This window comes from Channa argus, chromosome 15 (genome assembly GCF_033026475.1).
Source record: "Channa argus isolate prfri chromosome 15, Channa argus male v1.0, whole genome shotgun sequence".
Taxonomy (NCBI): domain Eukaryota; kingdom Metazoa; phylum Chordata; class Actinopteri; order Anabantiformes; family Channidae; genus Channa; species Channa argus.
In genome coordinates, this window is record NC_090211.1 from 14,238,280 (window position 1) to 14,261,811 (window position 23,532).

General features: G+C 40.5%; 1 protein-coding gene across 1 annotated transcript; it reads left to right on the forward strand.

Annotated features, from left to right (window-relative positions):
- The first annotated feature begins 490 nt into the window (after nucleotides 1-490).
- Nucleotides 491-20,850, forward strand: gpr139 (G protein-coupled receptor 139). The gene is made up of 2 exons (XM_067477968.1): nucleotides 491-1,287; nucleotides 16,008-20,850. Exons 1-2 carry the CDS (start codon nucleotides 1,140-1,142, stop codon nucleotides 16,985-16,987), a joined length of 1,128 nt encoding a protein of 375 aa, XP_067334069.1. The 5' UTR covers nucleotides 491-1,139; the 3' UTR covers nucleotides 16,988-20,850.
- The last annotated feature ends 2,682 nt before the right edge of the window (nucleotides 20,851-23,532 follow it).

Consider the following 23,532-nt stretch of genomic DNA (forward strand, 5'->3'; position numbering starts at 1 on the left):
TTAATTCAATTTTTACAGGCTTGCATTAGAAGTTGTTATACTCACTGTGGTTTCGACAATCATTTCTGATCTTAGACACAGAAATTCTATTTTGTAAACTAAAGGACAAATTCTCAAAATGGACAGATGAATCAAAAAATAAACAGAAGAAAATAACAGCTGCAGATGTGCTGTCAGACTCAAAGCAAGTGATGGACAACAGCGTGCTTTAAGAAGCAATACTTGTGTTTTTCAGTGCCAGCCTTGTGCTCGTTCACACATTTTAGCTGGTTCAGGCACCTACACTGCTTTGCAAATTAGACTGAACAGCCAGTCCCCCCAACACACACACACGTAATTAGACTAAATTATATAGGGTTATGACATGCAAACAAGCGCATTGATTCACATTCCTGTACACTCATCTGTGGACAAATGATCAAAAGCAAAGACCAGGTTCCTAATCAAAGACTCTGGGCAACAAAGATGAAAGCAACATGTCAAGGGCAAACACACACTTAGACCCCCACGTATCTGTTCTCATCTGTTACATCTAGCCTCTCATCAGTTTTATTGTCTCTTTGTGTTTGCTGCCTTCAAACAGGAACATGTTACCCCCTCACTTTCCTCCAGTCTCCTGCACGTCACCTCCTTTCTCAGTCTCTGTCCCTCACTTTCTGCTTTCAAAAGTGCCCTTGCTCTCCATCTACCTACCTCTCCCCTTCCCTTTCTCTGCCCTCCTCCTCCTCCTCTTCCTCCTCCTCTATCTGCGCTTTCGACTCGCTCTCATTTCCCCTCGCTCACACACTCAGGCAGCTTCCTCCCCTCTCCACTTCTACCTTCACACTCACCTCTCCGCTCCTCTCGCCTTCTTCCTTTCCATCACCTACTACCACACATCATCTCTCTCACATCTCCCCGTCTGTTGCCTCCCTCTCCTTGCATGCTCACTCCTCGATCTCCTTACATTCTTCTCTCCTTCTCGCACACTCAACCTTTGCTGTCTCGCACAAATGCATGTATACACACACTCATGCTGATTGGCAGCCAAGGACAGAGCACCCTCTCTCCCATACCGGCTACAAGACACTTTGCTTGTGTGGCCAGACTTCTTGACACTGAGCTCAGCAGAGGAAGAGGACCAGGAAGAGGAACCAGCCATGGAGCACAGCCACATCTTCCCCGTTTTTCCCCCAAATGGGAGCACTTGGAGCCCGGGGCAGCATCCCTCTGAGGTTGCCCAGGGATGCCCTCTAGGACCACTGCCTGTCATCTACTACAGTGTCCTGCTCTGTCTTGGGCTGCCGGGTAAATATATTTTATTTGGACGTATGTCGAATTACACGCACATCTCGTTCTGTGTTCATTTTAAAAAAAAATTCTCATTAGCAACTGCATTGGCGGGCTGCAGGGGTGACGCTTTGCATCCTGATTTATTGTGGACTTGTCTGCAGCTTTGACTGAGTGTGTGTCGTGCACAGCTGCTCCCAAATGTCACACACACTGTTGATTTGTCATTCTGACCTTGTGGTAGTCACTTGTGCATGCATGTGTTCTTTTGTGTACATTTGTCTGTGTCTATCTTGTCTAGTTTGTGCATTTGTGTCTTTAGTCTGAAAACTTAAAGCACAATAGAGATTAAATCGAGACATTAAATCAGATTACAGGTGCCTGATTGTTTCTAAAAAAAAGAATTAAATACCAAAAACATTTTTTATACAAATGCAAATAGGAAAGTGTGTTACATGGCTTCATGTGATGATGCTTCCTTGTTGTGTCTGTACCACAGACTGATTAGCCCATTCACAGTCATTGTCAGACCCATTTACTGCTGCGGTCCCACTGCGTGATCTTTCAGCGCTGACCTAGTCAAGCAAAGGGTTGTGTATATGTGTGTTTGTTTAGGAAAGAGAGACAGACAGACAGACAGAAAGACAACCTGAAGGTCAGATGAAAGAGGAAAAGTGGCCATATCTAATCAGAGATTGGGGCCTGGATGTAGAAAACCCTTCGCACTGTCACAGTCTGCTTCACCCTATCAACAAAATGCGGGAGTCATTCTGAGGTCTGACAGTATAAGAACAATCCAAAGCGTTTAACTCTAATTTGAAAATGCCATTTATTAAAAGAGTTTGAGAAGTGGAAAACATAAAGAATCCTTTTGATTTTAATTTTATTGTCCTAAAATGTAAGATTTACATGTCCTCTTAGTCTCTGAGAGTGAGATCAACAAACTAAGCTGTCTGGTTGAAAGCAAATCTGCAATTTAAAGTGGAAATCTTGAGTATGCCAAGACTGCAGTTGCTCCATAGATGCTGCTGTCTTGTAAAAGCAAAAGTCGCTCTTTCTGATCACCTCATTATTTCTCCTGGATGTCAAATCAAGTCTTGCAGGTCCAATTCCTTCTGCTGTGTTTTAAAGTTTTCCCTGATTTTGCAGCTGAGTCGTCCTGACAAATGTGACTGTGTATGTAACCACTGAGTAACAATAACTTGAGAGTGTAATGCAATGTCACTATTTTTTTCTTTTTTTTTTGTCCTTTCGGCTTATTCCGTGAGTTCAGGGTCGCCACAGTGAATCAATGTCCACATGTTGATTTGGCACAGTTTTTACACCGGATGCCCTTCCTGACGCAACCCTCCCCAATTTCTACTGGGCTTGGACTGGCACTGCACAGCTGGGGAGGGGAATGGGCTGTTAGGGGTTCAGTGTCTTGCCCAGGGACACTTCACTATACCTGTCTTAAATAATGACAGCATTGAGCGCAGCAGGCTGATACATAGCAGCATTGAGTTCAACTGATTCGATCATTATGACACAGCTCGTTCCACTCGAGCTGAATCGTGAATATTTCATGACTGTTGCATGTGTGAGTAGTAGCAGCGTGACCCACAGACCCACGCACATTTAACGCTGTTGATGGAATGGGGGCTGTTACCTTGATTCCCAGCTAGCCTCTCATTCAGCAGCCCGATCATCGCTTCGGCATGTCTCTCACAGAGTTTGACCTTTATGCTGCAGACAGAGAGGGGTCACATCAAGAGCACAGATTTGGGAGTGAAAAGCAAGCGGTGGCAGAAGATTATGGTGGGACCTCGGGAGGTGAGCTGCTCAAAAAGAGGATAAACAGGGTAATAGGAAGGAAGATGAGGACACCTAGAAGAAGAAGAGTGGAGTAGAGAGAGAAAGAGAGACCAGAGCAGTGATAGAGAGGGAGCGATTAATAACAGCAGAGCCAGCGAAGTAGCACCTCTGAGCCCCGAGTGGAGGAGCTACAGACGACAGAGCCGAGAGGAATTGTCACATTTTTAATTAATCGCTAACTCGCTCTCTTTCTCTCTCTGCCTCCTCACTACACCACACTGCTTGAGACAGGGCAGACGTGTGCTAGCATAGCAAGCAGCACAATGAGGCGTTTGGATTATTTGACATCTGGGGATTACAGTGAAGTGAAGTCTGCTTTTTGTGCTCACTGCTAAGACACAAAGTACAGCGTTTCCTGAGCTGGTGAGCCATCAGCTGATGAGCAATGCTGAGTGACAAAACTAATTATTTCAGCTGCTTGCATGTATCATTGTTTGAGTTTCTCTTCACAATAAGGACATTGTACCTGCATACATACATTATAAACATTACCAGCTCCCTCTTGAAGGCAGAACATTTCCTAAAAATGTCTACATTTGAATGACTTGACGTTTTTAAACGTTAATAAAATGTGTGAGCTCTTAAATAGTGCTGCAGGGCAGACAAAACCACTAAGAGGATTAAAATTTATTAGATTCTGCTGGATTGAATTTAATAATTATCCACTTGTTATTAGTTAGCAGGCTTTTAGTATAAAAGGATTTGTTTTTGTCAAATTTGGATAATATTGATTTACTTTACACACTTTACACAAACTTATTGAAATACACATCCTCTTCACATTATTTCAAAATCTAATTGAAGCTAACTTTAAAAGATCAGATGTAAAACTGATCAATACAGATAAGCAGATCCTAGAATTGTAGGTCTTCCCAAACAACCTAAGTAGAGATCCAAAATAAACATATAAAATTTGTCATAATATGCCCCCTTTAAGATAAATGTAGGAGAATATTTACTTCTAAAAGCATCAAATTAAAACAAGTAAAATTAGGCCTTAAAATCATACTTTTTTAAGCTTCTCAGCTTGAATATTGAGCCACTATTTGAGCTAATGACAAATGTAATACGTTGAAAAGCCAAAGTTTGTAGAAATGTGATGTAAACATGACATTAACATGTTTTATTTCAAGAAGAGATTTCTATTTTCCTCCTGAATTTCCTGCATGTTCAAATACATTGTATAATTTTTTATACAAATCACAATGTTTTTCCAACCATAACCAAGTTAATTTGTGCAAAATCAAGCTAAACCTAGTGGTGTCAAGGGAGCAGAAATAATTGTGAAATATTTAATAATCATTTTTGTAACAATCTAGAAAGACACAAGGCAAAAAAAAAAAATCTTGATATACGTTCAAAAGATCAGAAACCAACTAGGTGTGTCAAGAAGGGAAGTTTCAGTGAGGATTTGTGAAATGAAATAACCATCAGTCAAATGTCTTTTGAGCTTTAAGTTGACTAGAATTGACTAATTGTGTCATCACTTGACAATATGGAACGTTCCGTACGTGACAACAAGCGGCTGTAAGGTGGAGAGACGTGCATGAGTTCACATACTGCACAGTTTGCTGGTGTCTCCCCCTCCTCTTCCTTCAAGCATCAAGCCTTTGTAGCTGTCAGCAGTGAGAGTGGGGGGAAAGCCTCTCCTCCCACTCTCACTTATCCACCCACCCAACAGAAAAAGGTCTGGGATGTTCAGCACTAACAACCCCCTGTTCCTCTTCACAGTGTATGCCTTAATGAAGAGATGGGCCCCATTGATTTTCAGTTGGGACTATTGATCTGTCAGCGTGCACCAGTGACATGGTGGTGGGGTGGGGGCTTGTTAATAGATGCTATCACTCTACAGGTAGAGTCTGAGATTAGGGTGCGTGGAAAGAGGAAATGATGTGAAGGTTTGTGTTGAGGCAGCAACAGAGAGGAGAAAAGCTAGAGACTACTAAGTGTAAGGAGATGAATGAGGGTCTGGGCTCTGGTTTGTCTCCAGTCGGCAGAAAAACAAGAGGAAGGGAGGGAGACAAGTGGTGAGTGTGTCAAGCTTGTCATGGGGGGAGACAAGCCAGAGAGGGTGCAGCAAGAGAGAGAAGGCAACTGGGGGGGCAATAAATCAGAGATGTTGACGCAGCGACAGAGCCGACTTTGTTTGACCAGCGGACAACAAAACATGGCTAAAGCTGCTGAAAACTGCAGAACTGAAAGCTCAAATCCCTGCACAGTATGTTGTTTAGTATTATTTGGACTTGAGTCATTTATCAACCTGAGAGTAACTTGATCTAGACATGGTTTTAATGATTTTCTTCCTAATCTCCCATCATTTCCTATTTCCTCTGAACTTCAATTGCATTTCTTCTTTATCACTAGAACAAAAACTTTTTTCAAACCTGAAAATTCAGGATTTAAGGACACATTATAACCGTTCTACACTTCTGTTGAACTTTGCACTGCAGCCAAATGAGACAAATCCATACAGTCTCTGTCCAGCTTTAGTTATTTGCCATTGCTATGTTTGTGTTAAACCTTGCAATGTGGCCAGCTGGAACAAAGGGGAATCTGGCTGTTTGTAAAGATGAAATTAGAGAAATATTAACAAAATATATATAAAATATGCATGTATATAATATATATATATATATATATATATATATATATATATATATATATATATATATATACATGATTCAAAGAGGGCTACAATACCAGCCCTTTAACCATGCTGAGTTTGTAATGCAGTCCACAAAGCAGACTGCACCAGGGTTAGCCTTGATGTGAGGACAGTCATCTGCATCGAAGTTTGAGTCACTGTGGCCTCAGTAAAATAAATGGCTGTAGAGGTGAGCAGGGAGGAGAGAACTGCAATTGCATCAATATCATTAGCAGCAACTGGGGCCTCTTCCTCTTAATATGCCCATTAAAGTTAAATTTCCTGTTTCAATACATGTCTTTTTTTCTCCACTTGTCTCATTTTTCCCTCTTGCTTTATTTTTTATTGCACCTTTCTTGTTCTTATGAGCTTCTCTCACCATTTTCCATTAACTCTCAGATCTCACATCAAGCTTCTGCTCACAGTATAATGTCTTTTATTGATGTTAACACATTTGCATCCCATCACAAGCCTGATTTTCAAAAGTAAATTGTGGTGATAAAAGGGATTTTGCTTGATGGCAACATGAGGGTTATTACTCTTTATGCTGAAATGAATTCAACTTTCAAAACACTGAAAAAAAAAACTACCTTCAATGTAACATGTATGTGTTCTTTTTTGTGGCTTTGTAGCAGGGATGTGCTCCTGGTTTTTGTTCTGGGAATTAAGGAATTGTCCTGCTTTATGTCCAGTCTGACACTTAGAGAAGACAAAAAGGAAATGGTTGTCATCAGGAACAAAGTGCCTGTGACCTTTGAAGCAAGCTTTGATATTCACCCGTCTCTTTCTCTCGCCTCTACTCCCACCGCCTCACTGCTTTCCTCTATAGCTCATTCTGTCTTCCGGTTTTATCCTACCATCAACTCCCTCCAATCACCTGCTCTTTTTTTTAATTCTCTGTGACCTCCTCAGACCTAAGTTTCCTTGATCCTCAAGCTTTGTCCTCTCTACTCATCTCCTCCACACTTATTAGTCTTCAGATAAGCCATCAAAGCCAAACCTTAATATCCTGCAAATGACAAAATTAATCCTCAATTGCAAAGCTCACTTTCGTTCTCCTTTTCTGGGGTATAATTTCCTTTTTACATTGTCTCTCTGTGTTATATGAGGCTCTTGAGAAAGTCTGACAAGTGTGAAGGAGGTGGCAGCATCTTACTCCTTGCCACTGGTTTTGAAGGGTTAAGCTACACAGTGCCGTCTGAACACATCCCTTTAGTGGTGGGATGAGTCAGCCTTATTACACACCTCAGGGAGCACGCTGTGCCTTCTCTTTTCCCGCTAAATAACGTCAATGGCCCTTTCCCTCGCTATATTAGAGAAGCAGCAGGGAGAGCAGAGATACAAATAGAAAGAAGGGGTCACCCATGCAAACACAAACAATGGCATATGTGGACAGAGACAGAAACAAAGCAGCTGATTATCCTTTCTATAAGTCATTCTAATCCCCTCAGTAAATAGAAAAAGGAGTAGATCGACGTATTGTGCACATGTCCGTGAGTACAAGTTTAAGATGCAGATGTCTTTGCATGCATGTACAGATTCTTCTTTGTGTCTTTTCCATGCTTCTGCTCCATGTGTGTTCTGAGTGTGCATCGCTCCACGGTCTATCCCCATCCTCGCTGAAAGCAGCCCTGCGTGTGCCACCCCATACCTGCAGCATGCCAAGCAGTTTCATCCGGTTCCAGCTCCCCCCACCCAGACCCCAGAGACAATGTAAAGAGCATCATTCAATTAAAATGAATGGGTAACCCGGTGCAAGCCAGCTGGAGCTAAATGGAAATGTCAAGCTCACCACGGATCCCTTTTGTTTGTCTGCAGAAGGCCCCGTCTCACTGGGGAGCCCAAACAGAATAATGCCCAGGCAGTCACAGTCAACACCTCACTGTTTCCATTTTATGTGACTCCTCCATGTTAAGCTGCATGTGGACAGAGAAAGGGACAAAGTCAGAAAGTTGAGAGTTGATGGAATAAGCTTGACGTTCATTGTGTCGGAGGTTAGCAGCAACTGTTTCTGCATATACTGTACAAACACAGGCACCGATAAGATCCCTCCTCTGCAACATACCAGGTGTGAGGCTACAGGTGTACACAACAGTCCACACTGACAGCTATGAGAGGAGGTTGCGTGGGAAATTACACGTACTGAGAGACGGTGTGCATATAATAAAGAGAGTAGAGAGCTGAAATAAGCAGCAAAATCAAGGAACTATGAAGCATCATAATATTAGAATTAAGCACATGTAGCACAGCAGATGAGCAACCAGGCTTCTCTTTGTTCTAAAATGACCTTTTAAATAATTATGTGGACAAATCAAAGAAAACAAAAGAAATGCTGTGGACAGTTTTGCTGCAACTACTGACTGTTTGTATTCAATCTGCCTTTTACTTACTGGGTTCACTCTAAAATGATCATCAAACCCATTACCATCTTCAGATAGCTCATGACCAAAAGAGTCAGTTTTAGTCAGTTTTCAAAGTAGCAGCCAAATTATTGCCTCTTATTTGACTAATCATCTCTAGCAGAGAGTGTGACGCTGTAATCCTTAAAAGTAAAAACTCGGGAGAGTATATAATATTGTAAATGATGTAAAAAAAATAAAAAATTAAAAACACTGTAGCATCATGTACCAAACCGGGCAAGATTGAATATAACAGTAATTCACACATTAGCATCGCATTTCTATGACATTATTAGACTTGAGCTGGACATGAGATATTGTGTTTATACAATACATACTTCATCCTTGTCAAGATGTGGTTCATACAATCCACAAACTGAAACTTAAAGCTACAATACATAAACATAAACTAGCACCACTCCACTCTCTGTCTAGCCCTGTGGACATTTTACTTTATTCAGTAAGGGTTTTCTTACTGAATACAATGTAATATTGCAGCATTAATTAAGATTTTTTCTAGCAAAGTCAAAGCATTGTTATAATTACTTATGACCTTGATCTTACTTTATATCAAACTGTAAACCCTTACAAAATAATGGCAACTAAACCATATTTTCTCAAAATGACAGCAATCTTGAACAATTTATATTCATTACAATAAAGGATTAAACCCTTTATGCCAATTCTAAAGCTCAAGTTTTCAAATTTTAACTATCCTGGATTGATTTGTAGTTCGCTGACCAAGCTGACCAACAAACGAAGAAACAAACACAAAGTGGATGACAGTAGGTGAAAAAAAGTCAATAGCACAATAAAAAAAAAGAAAGAAAGCAATTTAACTTGTTTGTGCAGAAGTTAATGTAGTGTACAGGCGAGGGTGACAGTGATGTGGGGAGTGTGGTGCAATCCAGCAGCCCCACATATACTGTATGAGTATGTTGAGGCTTGTAGGTTGCTTTGACATTTCATTTCTGGTTATTGATGGATCATATGTTAATGAATTGATGCATCTCTAACAGTTTATGTATGTGTGTGTGCGTGTGTGCGTGTGTGCGTGCGTGTGTGTGTGTTTCTCTGTTGCTGCATATCAGCCAGTCTGGCAAGGACATCTTTAGTCATTATCTGGAGCCAGCTTTGTCATTTGTAACCAGCTGATAGTGGCTGAGGCAGTGAAGTGTGATGTACCAGACTCCAAGATGCCATATTTAATCCATTCCCAGATCAATTACTACAGAGGGGAACAGGACCACAGAACACACACGTTATTTGGACAATGACGCCTGCTAAGTGCATTAGAACTTCTTGTCAGATGGTTGATTTGCTTTGGAAACACCCCCCTCCCACCCACTCACTTTTCTGACAGTGTAGGCCTATAAGTCAGGATTGTTTTCCAACAAATTCTGCAGCTTTTTGAAACTGACGCACACCCTCTTTACACTGATTGGTCAGCTCAGCTGTGTGGAAGTGAAAAGAATTCAGAATTTGGTCTTTCTTCCCCAGTTTCATCACTTTTGACTTGAACAACTGATTATAAGGCCAATTACAAGCAATGGCCAAAAGGAAGAGTTTGAGGATAAAATGTATTAATAGTATCTGCTGAAGAGGAACTGTGATGGATGATGGAATGGGATAAAGAAAAGAAGACTAAGCTGTATGACTGCTGTACTCATCTCGGCTTTAAAAACTTTCTTCCAGCAAAAGGTTGGAAGAAAATGCTGGATGTGGAGTGAAGTAGTTATGGTGACTAGAAACATACAGACCTGGCATCCCGTTCCCTGGCATCTCAGTGTCTAATAAATTAGGGTTAGGGTAAACTTGAAATAAACAAACCTGGCACCCCACTGCCTGAAAATAAGGTGGCGTATGATTCAGGAATTACAACCAGAAACTATTCAATTCAATTCAATTCAATTCAACTTTATTTATATAGCGCCAATTTACAACAAAGTCATCTCAAGGCACTTTACAGAATAAAGTCCAGACTACACAAGTATGTAGAAGCAACCCAACAAATCCCCCTTGAGCAAGCCCTAGGCAACAGTGGAGAGGAAAAACTCCCTTTAATGGGAGAAACCTCCAGCAGAACCAGGCTCAGGGTGGGTGGCCATCTGCCTTGACCGGTTGGGGTGAGTGGAAAGTGGAGAAAGAAAAGAAAAGAGCAACGAAAAGCAACAACAAAAAGCAACAACAAAACAACAAGAAAAGCAACAACAAAACAACAAAAAAGCAACAACAAAACAACAAAAAAGCAACAACAAAGCATCGTACAGGTTGTAGGATATAGAATTAATGGTATACAGTGGTGACAAGTAAATGTATAGAGAAAAGCTAGTTCAGGTTGAGTGAGCAGTTTAACTATAAGCTTTATCAAAAAGGAAGGTTTTAAGCCTAGTCTTAAAAGTAGAGAGGGTGTCTGCTCCCCGAATTTGGATTGGAAGCTGGTTCCACAGGAGAGGAGCTTGATAGCTAAAGGCTCTGCCTCCCATTCTACTTTTGCAAACTCTGGGAACCACAAGTAGGCCTGTATTTTGGGATCGAAGTGGTCTAATCGGGCGATACAGAACTATGAGATCTTTTAAATATGATGGAGCTTGACCATTAAGAGCTTTGTATGTAAGGAGGAGGGTTTTGAACTCTATTCTAGATTTCATGGGAAGCCAATGAAGAGAAGCTAGTGAAGGTGAAATATGATCTCTCTTTCCTAATCCAGTCAGCACTCTTGCTGCAGCATTTTGGATTAATTGAAGGCTTTTTAGGGAGTTATTAGGACACCCCAGAAGTAGGGAATTACAGTAGTCCAACCTAGAAGTAACAAATGCATGGACCAGTTTTTCGGCATCACTTTGAGACAGGATGCTTCTAATTTTAGCAATGTTCCGTAGGTGGAAGAAGGCTGTTCTAGAGATTTGTCTTATATGTGACGTAAATGCCAAATCCTGGTCAAAAATAACTCCAAGGTTCCTCACCGCAGTACTGGAGGCCAAAGTTATGTCATCTAAAGTAACTATATTGTTATACGGCATATTTCTCATGTTTTTAGGCCCAAAGAGGATGATTTCAGTTTTGTCTGAATTTAGAAGTAGGAAATTGTAGGACATCCAGGTCTTTATGTCTTTTAGACATGCTTCAAGTTTGACTAATTGGTTAGTATCTTCTGGTTTCACAGATAAATAGAGCTGGGTATCATCTGCATAGCAGTGGAAGTTTATGGAATGTTTCCTAATAATTTTGCCTAAAGGTGACATGTACAGATTAAAAAGTATTGGTCCTAACACAGAGCCCTGTGGAACTCCATAGCTAACTTTGGTGCATAAAGAAGAGTCATCATTAACATGAACAAGTTGGAATCTGTCTGACAGATAAGATTTAAACCAATGTAATGTGGTTCCTTTAATCCCAAATCCATGTTCTAGTCTCTGTAATAAAATGTTGTGGTCAATGGTGTCAAATGCGGCACTAAGGTCTAGTAAGACGAGTACGGACACAAGTCCGTTATCTGAAGCGAGGAGAAGATCATTGGAGACTTTTACCAGTGCTGTTTCTGTACTGTGATGAGCTCTATATCCTGACTGAAAGTCTTCATACAAATTATTCCTGTAAAGGTGATCACATAATTGTTTTGCAACTACTTTTTCCAGGATTTTAGAGATAAACGGGAGATTTGATATTGGTCTATAGTTGGCTAAATCACCTGGATCAAGACAGGGTTTTTTAAGTAATGGTTTGATTACAGCAACTTTATAAGCCTTTGGTACATAGCCAGTTTCTAAAGATAGGTTAATCAAATCTAATATGAAAGTGTCTATTAAAGGTAGAACATCTTTAAGCAATTTGGTTGGAACAGGGTCTAAAAGACATGTTGTTAGTTTTGAGGAGGCGATAGTTGAACTTAGCTCAGTGAGATCTATGGGTGAAAAACAGTCTAAGATGGATTGGGGCCTTATTGAGGATTCTAGAGCTGTTGTACATGAAGATCTATCTGTAATATTTGTAGGGAGGATCTGGTGAATCTTTTCCCTAATGGCTGCAATTTTATCAGTAAAGAAAGTCATAAAGTCATTGCTGCTCAAAGTTAAGGGTATACTAGGCTCAACAGAACTATGGCTCTTAGTCAGCCTGGCTACAGTGCTGAACAGAAACCGGGGGTTGTTCTTGTTTTCCTCTATTAGTGCGGAATAATATGCTGTTCTGGCATCACGGAGAGCTTTTTTGTACATTTTTAAACTGTTTTTCCAGGCTAACCGGGATTCTTCTAAATTAGTGGAACGCCACTTCCTCTCTAATTTTCGTGACGCCTGCTTTAAGCTGTGCATTTGTGAATTGTACCATGGAGGTCGGCTCCTCTGATTCACTGCCTTTTTTTTCAGAGGGGCAACTGTATCTAGTATCATACGCAATGAGGCTGCAGAATCGTCAACTAAGTAATCAATTTGTACAGGAGTAAGATGGCTACTCACCATAGTATTGACACATGGTGGTGAAAAAGATGAAGAGATAATTTCTTTAAAAATATTCACAGCATTTTCAGATAAACATCTGCTGTAGTGGAATTTTTTCCTAACTGCTGTATAGTCCGTTATTGTAAATTCAAATGTTATTAGAAAATGGTCAGACAGAAGAGAATTATGAGGAAATACTATTAAATTATCAGTTTCAATGCCATATGTAAGTACAAGGTCCAATGTGTGACTAAAACAGTGAGTGGGTTTATTTACATTTTGGGAAAAACCAATTGAATCTAGTAATGAATTAAACGCAGTGCTCAGGCAGTTACTGTCAGCATCTACATGGATGTTAAAGTCACCCACTATAATGACTTTATCTGTACTAAGCACTAAATCAGATAGAAAATCAGAAAATTCTATCAAAAACTCTGAATAAGGGACTGGAGGACGGTACATGATAACAAATAATAGTGGTTTTTGAGTTTTCCAGTTTGCGTGTGAAAGGCTAAGAGTAAGACTCTCAAATGAGTTATAACTATGTTTAGGTCTAGGAATTATTGATAAGCTAGAGTGAAATATTGCTGCTACTCCTCCACCTCGGCCTATGCATCTAGGAACATGATAATTAATATGACTTGGGGGGGTTGACTCATTTAAACTGACATATTCTTCCTGCTGCAACCAGGTTTCAGTGAGACAAAGTAAATCAATTTGATGATCATTTATTAAGTCAAACTATGGCATTGTAACTTGGTAAGGTTTTGCCAGAGCGATAATGAAGTCACGCCCCTGCGGTGTTTCCGGCTCAGACTGAGGTGACTGAAGAAAAGGATGTTCTGGATGTTTTCACTGGTTGAGGAGATCGGGCGAAGAGGATTTTTATAGTCTGGATGAAAACCGGGGGGAAGGGTTATCCATCTGGATGCTCCTCTGTGGATCAAAAACAAAGGAAAACAGTCAGTGATGCTGGTGGGAACCTGCGGCTTAACCTACAGTATCGGTGGAAATGGACTAAATGTAAAATTCAGTATTTTGTTTTTATTTTCTGGATATTTGCACAAAATACATTTTTATTTGGTTTGTTTTATTTTTCTGTATTTTCACTTTGGTATTAGCAGTATTAGCTTTTCTGTGTTTGAACATTGTGGAAAAAGAAGGAAATCTGAAGCTCTACGAGTTAAAAAAAATACATACATCTTGATCTAAATAACTGTCTTTGGTTCAAAGGTTGATTTAGCCACCAGCCCATTGGCCTGTCACACAGCTATTAAAAAAAAAGCTTCTTCTCTTTCTTGACATTATTGTTTGAATGAACTATATTAGTCTACTGAGAATTAGACATTATATTGCAGCTGACACTATGAAAATGCAGCAGCTTCCTGACATTAAAATGCTCATGTTTGCCTCTCCCCTTGAAACCAGTAAACAATGTGAACTAGTTTCTGAATAACATGGAGCATGTAAAATAATAAATAGGCTTTGAACTAATTTTGCAATAGAAGAGAGCACTGCCATGGTAACTATACAACAAGGCGGCAACAGTTATTTCGTCAAAATATCTATATATTGTATAGATATAAATAATAAAAGTACGGGATGAAAATGAGACTAAAGAGGCAAAAACAAAATAAAAATGTTTGAATAAATAATTTATTAAAAACAAAACCCTGGAATTTAACCAAACTTTTACTAAAACCATCACAAGACTAGAACAAAATAAAAGTCTGATTCCAAATATAACATGGTTTTCAGAGTGTTTTAATCAATAGCATGAAAATTAGGCGTGAGACTGGAAGGACACTACAGGTTTGTGTGTCATGGCTCAACCAAAGGAATGACCTGAGGCAGGATGTTTATGCATGTAGTCTAACCATAATTCCTTAGTTGAAACTTTCGTTCGCTTAATTTTGCCATATACAAACCTTTAAGATTGGACTATTTTCTCCTACAAACCTAATGAAAATATGGAATTGTTTGGTGGTTAATGTGAGGAAACGATTGAGTGTTTGTGGTGAAATGAAAATGGCCACAATTTGTGTCAAATCATTGTTTTTAGTGAACCAGACTATAATTTTTCCTTATTCTTAACCAAATGCTGCTACAGGAACATTTATTAACACTGTACTCACCACGAGTGCATATTGGACTTGAAGACCAGACAGTTTGGCAGAAAACAAAAACATTTTACTGATTCAGCAAAGCATAGATCAGTCACTCTGCACTAAACACCTCTCCTCAACTGCTCTAAGCAAATTCTGTATCTTGCTTACTGTGTCGTCTAGCTTTAAGAAAAGTGTGAGCATACTCAGAAACTGTAAAGTCAACTGAGATGAGAGGTATGACTTGGAAATTATGTACTCTTGCCATGACTGGGCAGAAAAGGAAGCAAAATAGGACAACAACAACAAAAAAAGAATGCAATGAGCTTGTTGACCTCAGCTGGAGAACTGCACTTCCATGTGAGAGGCCGAAAGCTGTGCTCCGTCTTTTTGATGCTTCTGCAGAGGTCATGCTATCATTGAGGCAACACAGGAAGAAATTACATTCAGGTGTCTGTTTCCACTTTCTTTTTTTCCCTAAAACAAAAAACAAAACAAAAAGAACCTCTTCTGCTGCTTACTCGTCCTGTACAAGAAAGTGAGATGGAACAAACAAAACAAAGGTGGCAAAGGAAACATTTAATTTGCCACCATGAAATAAAAGGTATAGTATAACATGTGATGGGAATATAGAGTAAAGATTGAAAAAGAGAAGCAGACAGGGGGAGATGGGATGTCCTTGTGCTTTGTTTTAGCTTCTAAATTGTTGGCAGTAAGGGGGCAGGCAGTAGTGAACTCAGCAGATTACCAAAGCTGTCAGGCCGCACGTCGGCCTCGTATTTTTGCTGTGGCTTTGCTCTTTATTGGAGATAATAATGTAGCCAAAAGCAGAGGTAGGTGCTGCTGGAATTGCACAGCAGGTGCGGATGAAGGGGAGGGATTACTGAGCAGGACAGCTGGTAAATACTGACAGGAGATGATAACAAAATTGAGCGTTTTATGCAAAATGGGCTAAAGCTGGATGTATATGACAGATGAGAGTTACCCAGTGTGTTCTTAGACGTGGTTAGCAGATAGGATGGGGCTGAAAATCCCTTATTTTCCATCATATTTGTCATGTTTATTGCATGTTGTGTTTTCACCGACAGTTGTAATGTCTTGTCCACTGCATCTCTACAGCTATCTTGTTTTTGCTGTCTAGATGAATCTTCCCCTTTTTCAATTTCCTTCCTACTAACATTCAATTTCTCTATTTCCCTCCCTGTCCTAACCTGTGCCCATCACTTCCAATTTCCTCTGTCAATCTTCTTTCAATCATCTTCATGCATCCTTTTTCCATCTTCCTTTCTCCTCTTAGCTAACATCCTGACGGTGGTCATCCTGTCCCAGCTGGTGCTGCGTCGTCAGAAGTCCTCCTACAACTATCTCCTCGCTCTGGCAGCTGCCGATATCCTTGTCCTGTTGCTCATTGTTTTTGTTGACTTTATATTGGAGGATTTTATTTTGGCAACACCGCTGCCTCCATCATTAAACAGTGCCGTGCAGGTCCTGGAGTTCTCCTCCATCCACACCTCTATCTGGATCACCGTGCCTCTCACCATTGACCGCTACATTGCTGTGTGCCACCCCCTGCGCTACCACACGGTATCCTATCCAGCCCGCACACGGAAGGTGATATTTGCTGTTTATATCGGGTGCTTGCTCTCTGCAGCTCCTTATTACTGGTGGCCTGAGCTCTGGCACAGCCTGTCTGGGGTGGGCAGTGGTGGGGGAGGAGAGAGCAAAAGGAGAACCGTGGCTCAGCACGTCCTGGTGTGGGCCCACTGTGCCACCGTCTACCTCCTCCCCTGCACTGTCTTTTTCTCTCTCAACGCTGTCATTGTGCTCAAGCTACGCAGACGCCGCAGCTGTTTTCGTCTCCGCGGCTACTCTACCGGCAAGACCACCGCCATTCTCCTCGCCATCACCTCAATTTTTGCTGTTCTGTGGGCACCACGCACCCTGATGATCCTCTACCACTTCTACTCTGCCCCTCCAGCCTCACAAGGTGCCGGCCGCCTCCTCCACGTGCTTACTGATCTGGCAAACATGCTGGCATTGCTCAACACTGGTGTCAACTTTTTCCTCTACTGTTTCATCAGCAAGCGCTTCCGGGGCATGGCGGCCAATATGCTGCGAGCGCTGGTCCACTGCCGGAAGCAGCCACCACCGTTCTACGCCAGCCACAACTTCTCCATCACGAGCAGTCCCTGGATCTCTCCAGCCAACTCCCATTGCATCAAGATGTTGGTGTATCAGTATGACAAAAACGGGAAGCCCATCTGTATTTCTTCTTGAGTCACCAGCAGACGCCCTCTACTCAGTCCTGGGGAAACCTATACAGGCTCCGTCTCCGTGGCGACCAGCTTTGACTGCATGAGACTCTTTGAGGCATGAAAATGTCAACACGCCCAGAGAGCACCGAGGTGACAGTTTGGCTATCTTTGAGGGGTAACAAAGTGGTAGGCTAGCAAGGTGGAAAAGCAAACAGCGGATGTGCGCTTGGCAGACTGAGGGAAGGCCTCTCATATTCACAAAGCACCAACAAGCATCAAATAGATGTTGTTTCCTCCATGCAAAAAAAAAATCAAATAAAGCTACTGTAAGTAACTGACCGCTGATAAAGGGATATCACCAATTATCAGTGACTTTTATGAGCCACCATTTGTAAAAGCGCCGAAGAATAAGCCAACAGCTAGATGAACCCTGGGTGAACCATCAAATGTCTGAGGGTGCTCTCTGTCCTACACTGCCGTCAACGGCGAACAGCTGTGTCTTGTCTATTGGGAGTCATTTCCAGAAAGCAGAGATCAGTTGGAGTCTGGGCACTAAACATCTCCCCTCAAGGGGTAATTTACTCAGGCAGAGCCACTGATGGTGTGTCCACTGCTTACAGTCTTGACTGTCTCTCAAGCAATGTAAAGCTGCGCTGTTATTTCTAGTTTATTATGCAGAGTAATCTCAAAGGCATGTTAAATGGGGCTTTTATTAAATGATCAGCCTTCCCTGACTTTCCTCATGTGTGTGCTGAGTTCATCCTACCAGGGCGGGTCACCTACACGTCGGTGCTCGCTGTTACCCAACATCTGAGCTTGCAGACGGTTGCAGGACGAGCACAGACTCTGCTTATTGTTGGTTAAATATGTATTAATGGTAGACTTGACTGTTATTGTAGCTTCACAAAAATACAAGACAAAAAAATAAGACGTGAGGTCAGTGTAGCTCCAGGGTGTCATGAATCTAATAATCACTTTTCCAATATTAGGAAGAGGAAATTTCTGCTATAAGTAGATGCACCTCTATGAATTATTAATGGTCCTTGATGACTTAATGTTAGCCATTATCTGGATGAATATAATGAATGTAATGAACATCTCTATAACCCTTTAGCTCTTTGAGAGACAGAGAAGGAGAGACAGAGAGGGCAGAAAAATATCCCCCAACACCTTTTGCTTTGTTTTCCACGTCCACGGTTTTCTGTCCCATGGTGCAACAGTGAATTTGGTCACAGGGCCACAGTGACACATTTCAGCTCTGCTCATTCTGCTGCTGGACCATGGCAGCTCAGTGCCAATTTACACCGGAACACAGTCACGTACATCAACTATGTCACGGTGCAGCCAGAGTCCTGCCCAGTAACAAACCATAAATGAAACGCACACACACCTTGCGCTGTATTGCCCACCGACACAGAGCACACAAAGTTCAATGCATATCCATTCTGCAGACACCTTTGGGCATTAGAAGTGTTCATCTATCCAGCGGGAACGGAGCTAAGCCAAAGGGCATTTCTGCTAATACCTGCCTGGAGGGATCAGACACATCAGGCCTTTTTTAATAGATAAGGCTTTAAATCTGACGAATGTTAGGTGTGTCTGTCATACCAGATGAAGTCATGCCCTCCAAACTCATGTTCAACACTCAAACACTTTACTGGGTGACTGTCTTTGTCATACTCCTTAATTTAATGCAGCTACACCCAAATCCTATGAATTCAGTCTTTATTGTTAATGTGATTATATATTAAGTTAATACTTTACATTATGATCAACCTTCACATTACCAGCCCTGCGACCAAATATCTTCTTAAATTAATCGGTAATGCAACATAAACAGATAAACCTTTTCCATCACTACTTTCACTCCCAACTTAATTAGCCACAGCAATAGTACGTAATCATATGGGTTTCATATGGGCAATCAAATTAATTTTCAGAAATGAAACATGTCAGCTGATGACAGGTGAAAAACAGAAAAAATATTTGCAGTGCAGTGAGTGTGTTTTAGTAATACATGTTTAGTGTTTACAAAAATGTCAGAAATATGTAAAAGCCAGTTTTGACTGTTTAAGCTGTGTATTATGGCTTCGATTATTTTGTGTTACAGTGGTCTATAGAGCGTTGCAAAAGATCTCCGCATTGTAACTATGGATTTAAGGTAATTTCGTGGTAGCCCTTTGCCCTGCGACAGATCTGTAACCGCACTACAGACGTGCATAGATTTTCACTCATATTACAACTGGGGACTCGGTCATGATCCACACATGTGCAATGCCAAATATAGGCCCTCAAGACATGTCAAATAATGGCCGTAGCTACTGATTCCAAGTTGCTAATATAAAATGTTTCAATCATTTTCTTCTCAGATTTACATTAAATCAAAAATGCTGTTTTGGTACATATTCTGTTGGTTTATGAGGACTAAACCTACCATAATTCTTCAACAAACCCTGTTCCAGCTAAGTTGTGTACTCGGGCCAGAACTGAATCCACTCTCAATTCCCATTTTTTCCTTCCACACAAATTGGTTTTCTTCAGAATTGCTAAGTGAATGAGGGGTATTGATTGCCAGCTGCTCCACATGTCCTTCACATGGTACTCCTTCCACCCATACCTCTTTCCTACCACTTTACTTCACAGTGTTCTCTTTACTCATTAACTAATTACCTTGGAGCGTTTTGTGCTGAGCATACTGCCCCATCATTTCTTATCAGAAAATTGATCCATGCAGTGGGTTGTCGGTGGTTGTCAAGCTTATTTGATGAGAGATGAATGACCAAAAGGTCGATAACCAGTAATCACTGAGTGAGTTCCTCCACCCAAAATCCATTAAAGTCATGCTCAGTAGGATGCTACATTTCATTTAGTGTAAAGACCTGAAATTCTGTTTTCTAATTATTAAAACTGAAGAAATTAGGATCACAAAAACAAGATCACAAAAATGGTTCTGGCTTCAGTTTGTGGCAAATCAGTGTTGCCATGACATTAATTTCACATTTCAACCCCATCCAGAGTTTAGGCCATGTTAATGTGACATTTGTATGAGAACCAACACCTCAGAGAACAGGGGGGGGGGGGCATGCTGGCAGACCACAGAGGAGGAAAGGGTAGAAAGAATGTCACATGCAGGTGTCCCTTTGTCTCCCATATGAGGCACTCAGGAGCAAGAGAGAGCGTGTGTAAGTGAGGGGGATGCCAAGAACCCTCCCTCAGTAAGAGGGAAAAAAAAGACATGTCTAGCATCTACAATTTCTTCAGCCAGAAATTAAACAATAACCAAACATAAATCAATCAGAGAAGAAAATTGTATTTTCTCTCTTAAACACACTGCTTTGCTCAGTTCTCTCTCTGTCTCTCTCTACCTGCTTCTACATTGTTGTGTGTGTGTGCGCACGCTTGTGTGTGTGTGTGTGCATGTGTGCGTGTGTGTGTGTGTGTGTGTGAGTGTGTGTGTGAGATAGAGAGCGAGAGAGAGAGTGTGTGTGTTGGTACAGTGTCAGGCAGAAAAAAGCTTTAAAAAATGTTTGTGCCATAGGACCTGTAATGTATGAAATCCAATATGTATTTATATTCAGTCATGATACAGCACAGTATTATAACAATATATCTATGAATGTATAACTGATGCTTCTGGCATTTTTTGTTGGTGTTTTTCTGATAGTAATTTTCTACACAATGAGTCTTTTACCTCTCTCCATGGCAGTGTTTCAGAACTGTGTTTTTAATTGTACTGGATTGATTATAGCCTTGCATACTTCAGTTTTCTTTCCTCCTAATGAATGTATTGACCGTATAAAGAGTATGTATTATTGTACTGTGAGAAAGTATGCAAAAAAGTATTGGCTAATATCAATATTTTGATTAAAGAAATAAAGAACAGTATCTCTAAGGACTGAGACACAGGGCTGCTGAATATCTGTCATTTTATCTGCATGTGAAATCACACTCAAAAGAAGAATCCAAGTCCTGAAAATATAATACAATAAGTAAATGTAAATTAAAAAGTTATTTGTTCACCTTTTTTAACAGTCAAAATAAAAATAGATTGTATGGGAATCAACAGATTATTGTGGAAAACAAATTTCTTCTGCAGACAGCATGAGACGGGTTTTCCCCCAAGTTTCCCCTATATTGTGCTGTCTACCTGATTTTACACAAGGCAACTATACAGAGGTTAAGTCTGTAATCTAAACAGACCAGATTTCCCTAAAACAATTTAAAGACTGAAGTGTTAAAATATACACTTCAATGAAAATTATTCAATCATTTATTCAACAATGCTTAAAATATTATCAAAGTAATTTGAAATAATGTATATAAGGTCGTAATATCAATATACACGAAACTACTGTCACCCTGGGTACTTAGAAAAGCACCAAAGTGCTAAAGGATAAAAACTTGGAAACAAATTTACCAGAAGCAGGTTAGCTCCACCCCAGAAAGGTTCACCACTACACATGTACTGAGACAGCGTAGAGATAATGCAACAAAATCATAAAAACACACTTGGTATGTCTCAATAATAAAAGTATATTGTTTACACAGTATATGTATAGACATTACAGAGGCAAAGCCAGGAATTAAAGTAACACAAAAACACAGTTTTGCTTTACAGGTGAAATACACTCCCCAAAAAAATCGACGGCTATAAACCACATAAAACACAAACAGGCTGTGCCGAAAGGTAAAAGAAATTGTTATTGTTATATTGTTATTAAGTTTTCCTGGGTTTGGCATTAAACCAAACTGAGAAAGTCAGTGTTTGTCCTCATACTTCAAATGTCATTAAAGACAATATTTGTTTGCCAACCTGATGCTACATGCACATAAAATAGACTACACATATAAAGACCAAATGATGCAACTGAGACAAACTATAGACCAGACTGTTTGCTTGAACACAATCAAGAGAGCAATTAAAACTGTGAGGAAGAGAATGATGCATACCTCATGTGAAAGATAAAAGTCCTAACAAACAGCCATTTGAAATAAACTGTCTGCAGTAAAGTCACTGCACTGGAAAATAAAATTGTAACCACACTGGGTATTTCAATTATTGCAGGATGTTCTCTTCTTCTTCTTCTTCCTCCTCCTCGTCTTCTTCTTCTTCTTCTCCTTCATCTTCTTCTTCCTGTAAAATAACATACCCTGTAGTTACAGAGCTATTGCATTTATTAATAGATCATTTATAAAATGTTTGAACTCCTGCCCATTTACTATTACAGCTTTTGCCTTCCACTGGAGTATTACTACCATCAGTACTAACAACCACATGCTTCTTGACTTAGTCTTGTCTGCAAACTCTGCAGTTGTTTTTTGAATTTGAACTGAATTTTTTGACTCCACTCATTTCTGCATCCATGTTTATTGCCTCACACCCCCCCTAAGCAGCGAAACCTCTGACAGTTAAAGCATCTCATTGGATCGTGAAATGTGGTCACAGGCCATCATTTCCCCTTGAAATTCAATCACAACTGTCTCGTCCCTGACTTCTGCTGTCATTCCTCCCTTCCGGTTGTTCTTGATTTCCTCAATGTCCATTTTAATTGGTACACTAGTGATGACTTCTGTCATCCTCTGTTTTCAGTCAATTCATTGCCCACTACCAACTTTAACTCTGGCTAACTCTCCAAGTTTTAAAGCTTTACTTGCCTGCTCTTCTTTGTTACAACCAATCAGCAAATTTCCAACCTGAGAGACCTTTGTGAAATCACTATTTCCAATAGCACCATTCAACATCTTTGTCAATTTTAATTGATTGACCTTGCTCACCACAATGTGATTCCCAAATCTCACCACACACAAACCTTTACTCCTTACTCCTTTTTTCCCTTCAACTTTCCTTGGCTGTTCAACTGTATACCACTTACTTCTAGCCTCTGTCACTTGTGTCACTATGACCAAGCTTCTAGTTTTGGTATGTTGTAGTTTTACTGTAAGCTATGCATCCCATTGATGCAATTCCCAGTCCACCCTGACACCTCCAACTGACAGCATTTACATGGACATGTGATCAGATTACACTCAACTTTCTCAGGAAGTGTCTTAAGTGTCACGTATATGGGAAAGCTGGTTTCCGAAATTGGGGTACGTAACTAGGAAAACCTGGTCTCCCCAGGTAGAGAATGCCAGGTTTCTAATCAGCTTTCTCCAACTGCGCATGTGTGTAACCAAAGGCTGCATACTGTAAGCTGCATGCAACTCAGAATGAATAAAAGCAGACCCCACAAAGTGTATTGTAGAAGTCTAATAAGTCACTTTCCCCCATGGATTTTTAAAATTCAGGCTGTTGTGGATCAGCTGCACCTGTCTTTCCTTTCTCTCCCCTGTGCTGTCAGAGAAAGAGAGAAAAGTAAAAAAAGCAGCATTGTTCGTCATTATTTAGTTAAAATATGTGTGCCAGGCTTCTAAAATAAGTCAGAATTGAAGGAAAAGTGCTGCTGCCTCTATACATGGATGTCCCATAACTAGTTAATTAATTGCATGTAAACACTGTTCCCTAATTACCGGAGAAAGCTGAGTTCTCTGAGTAACCCGGTTACTTCACTCAATGTAAATGATGTG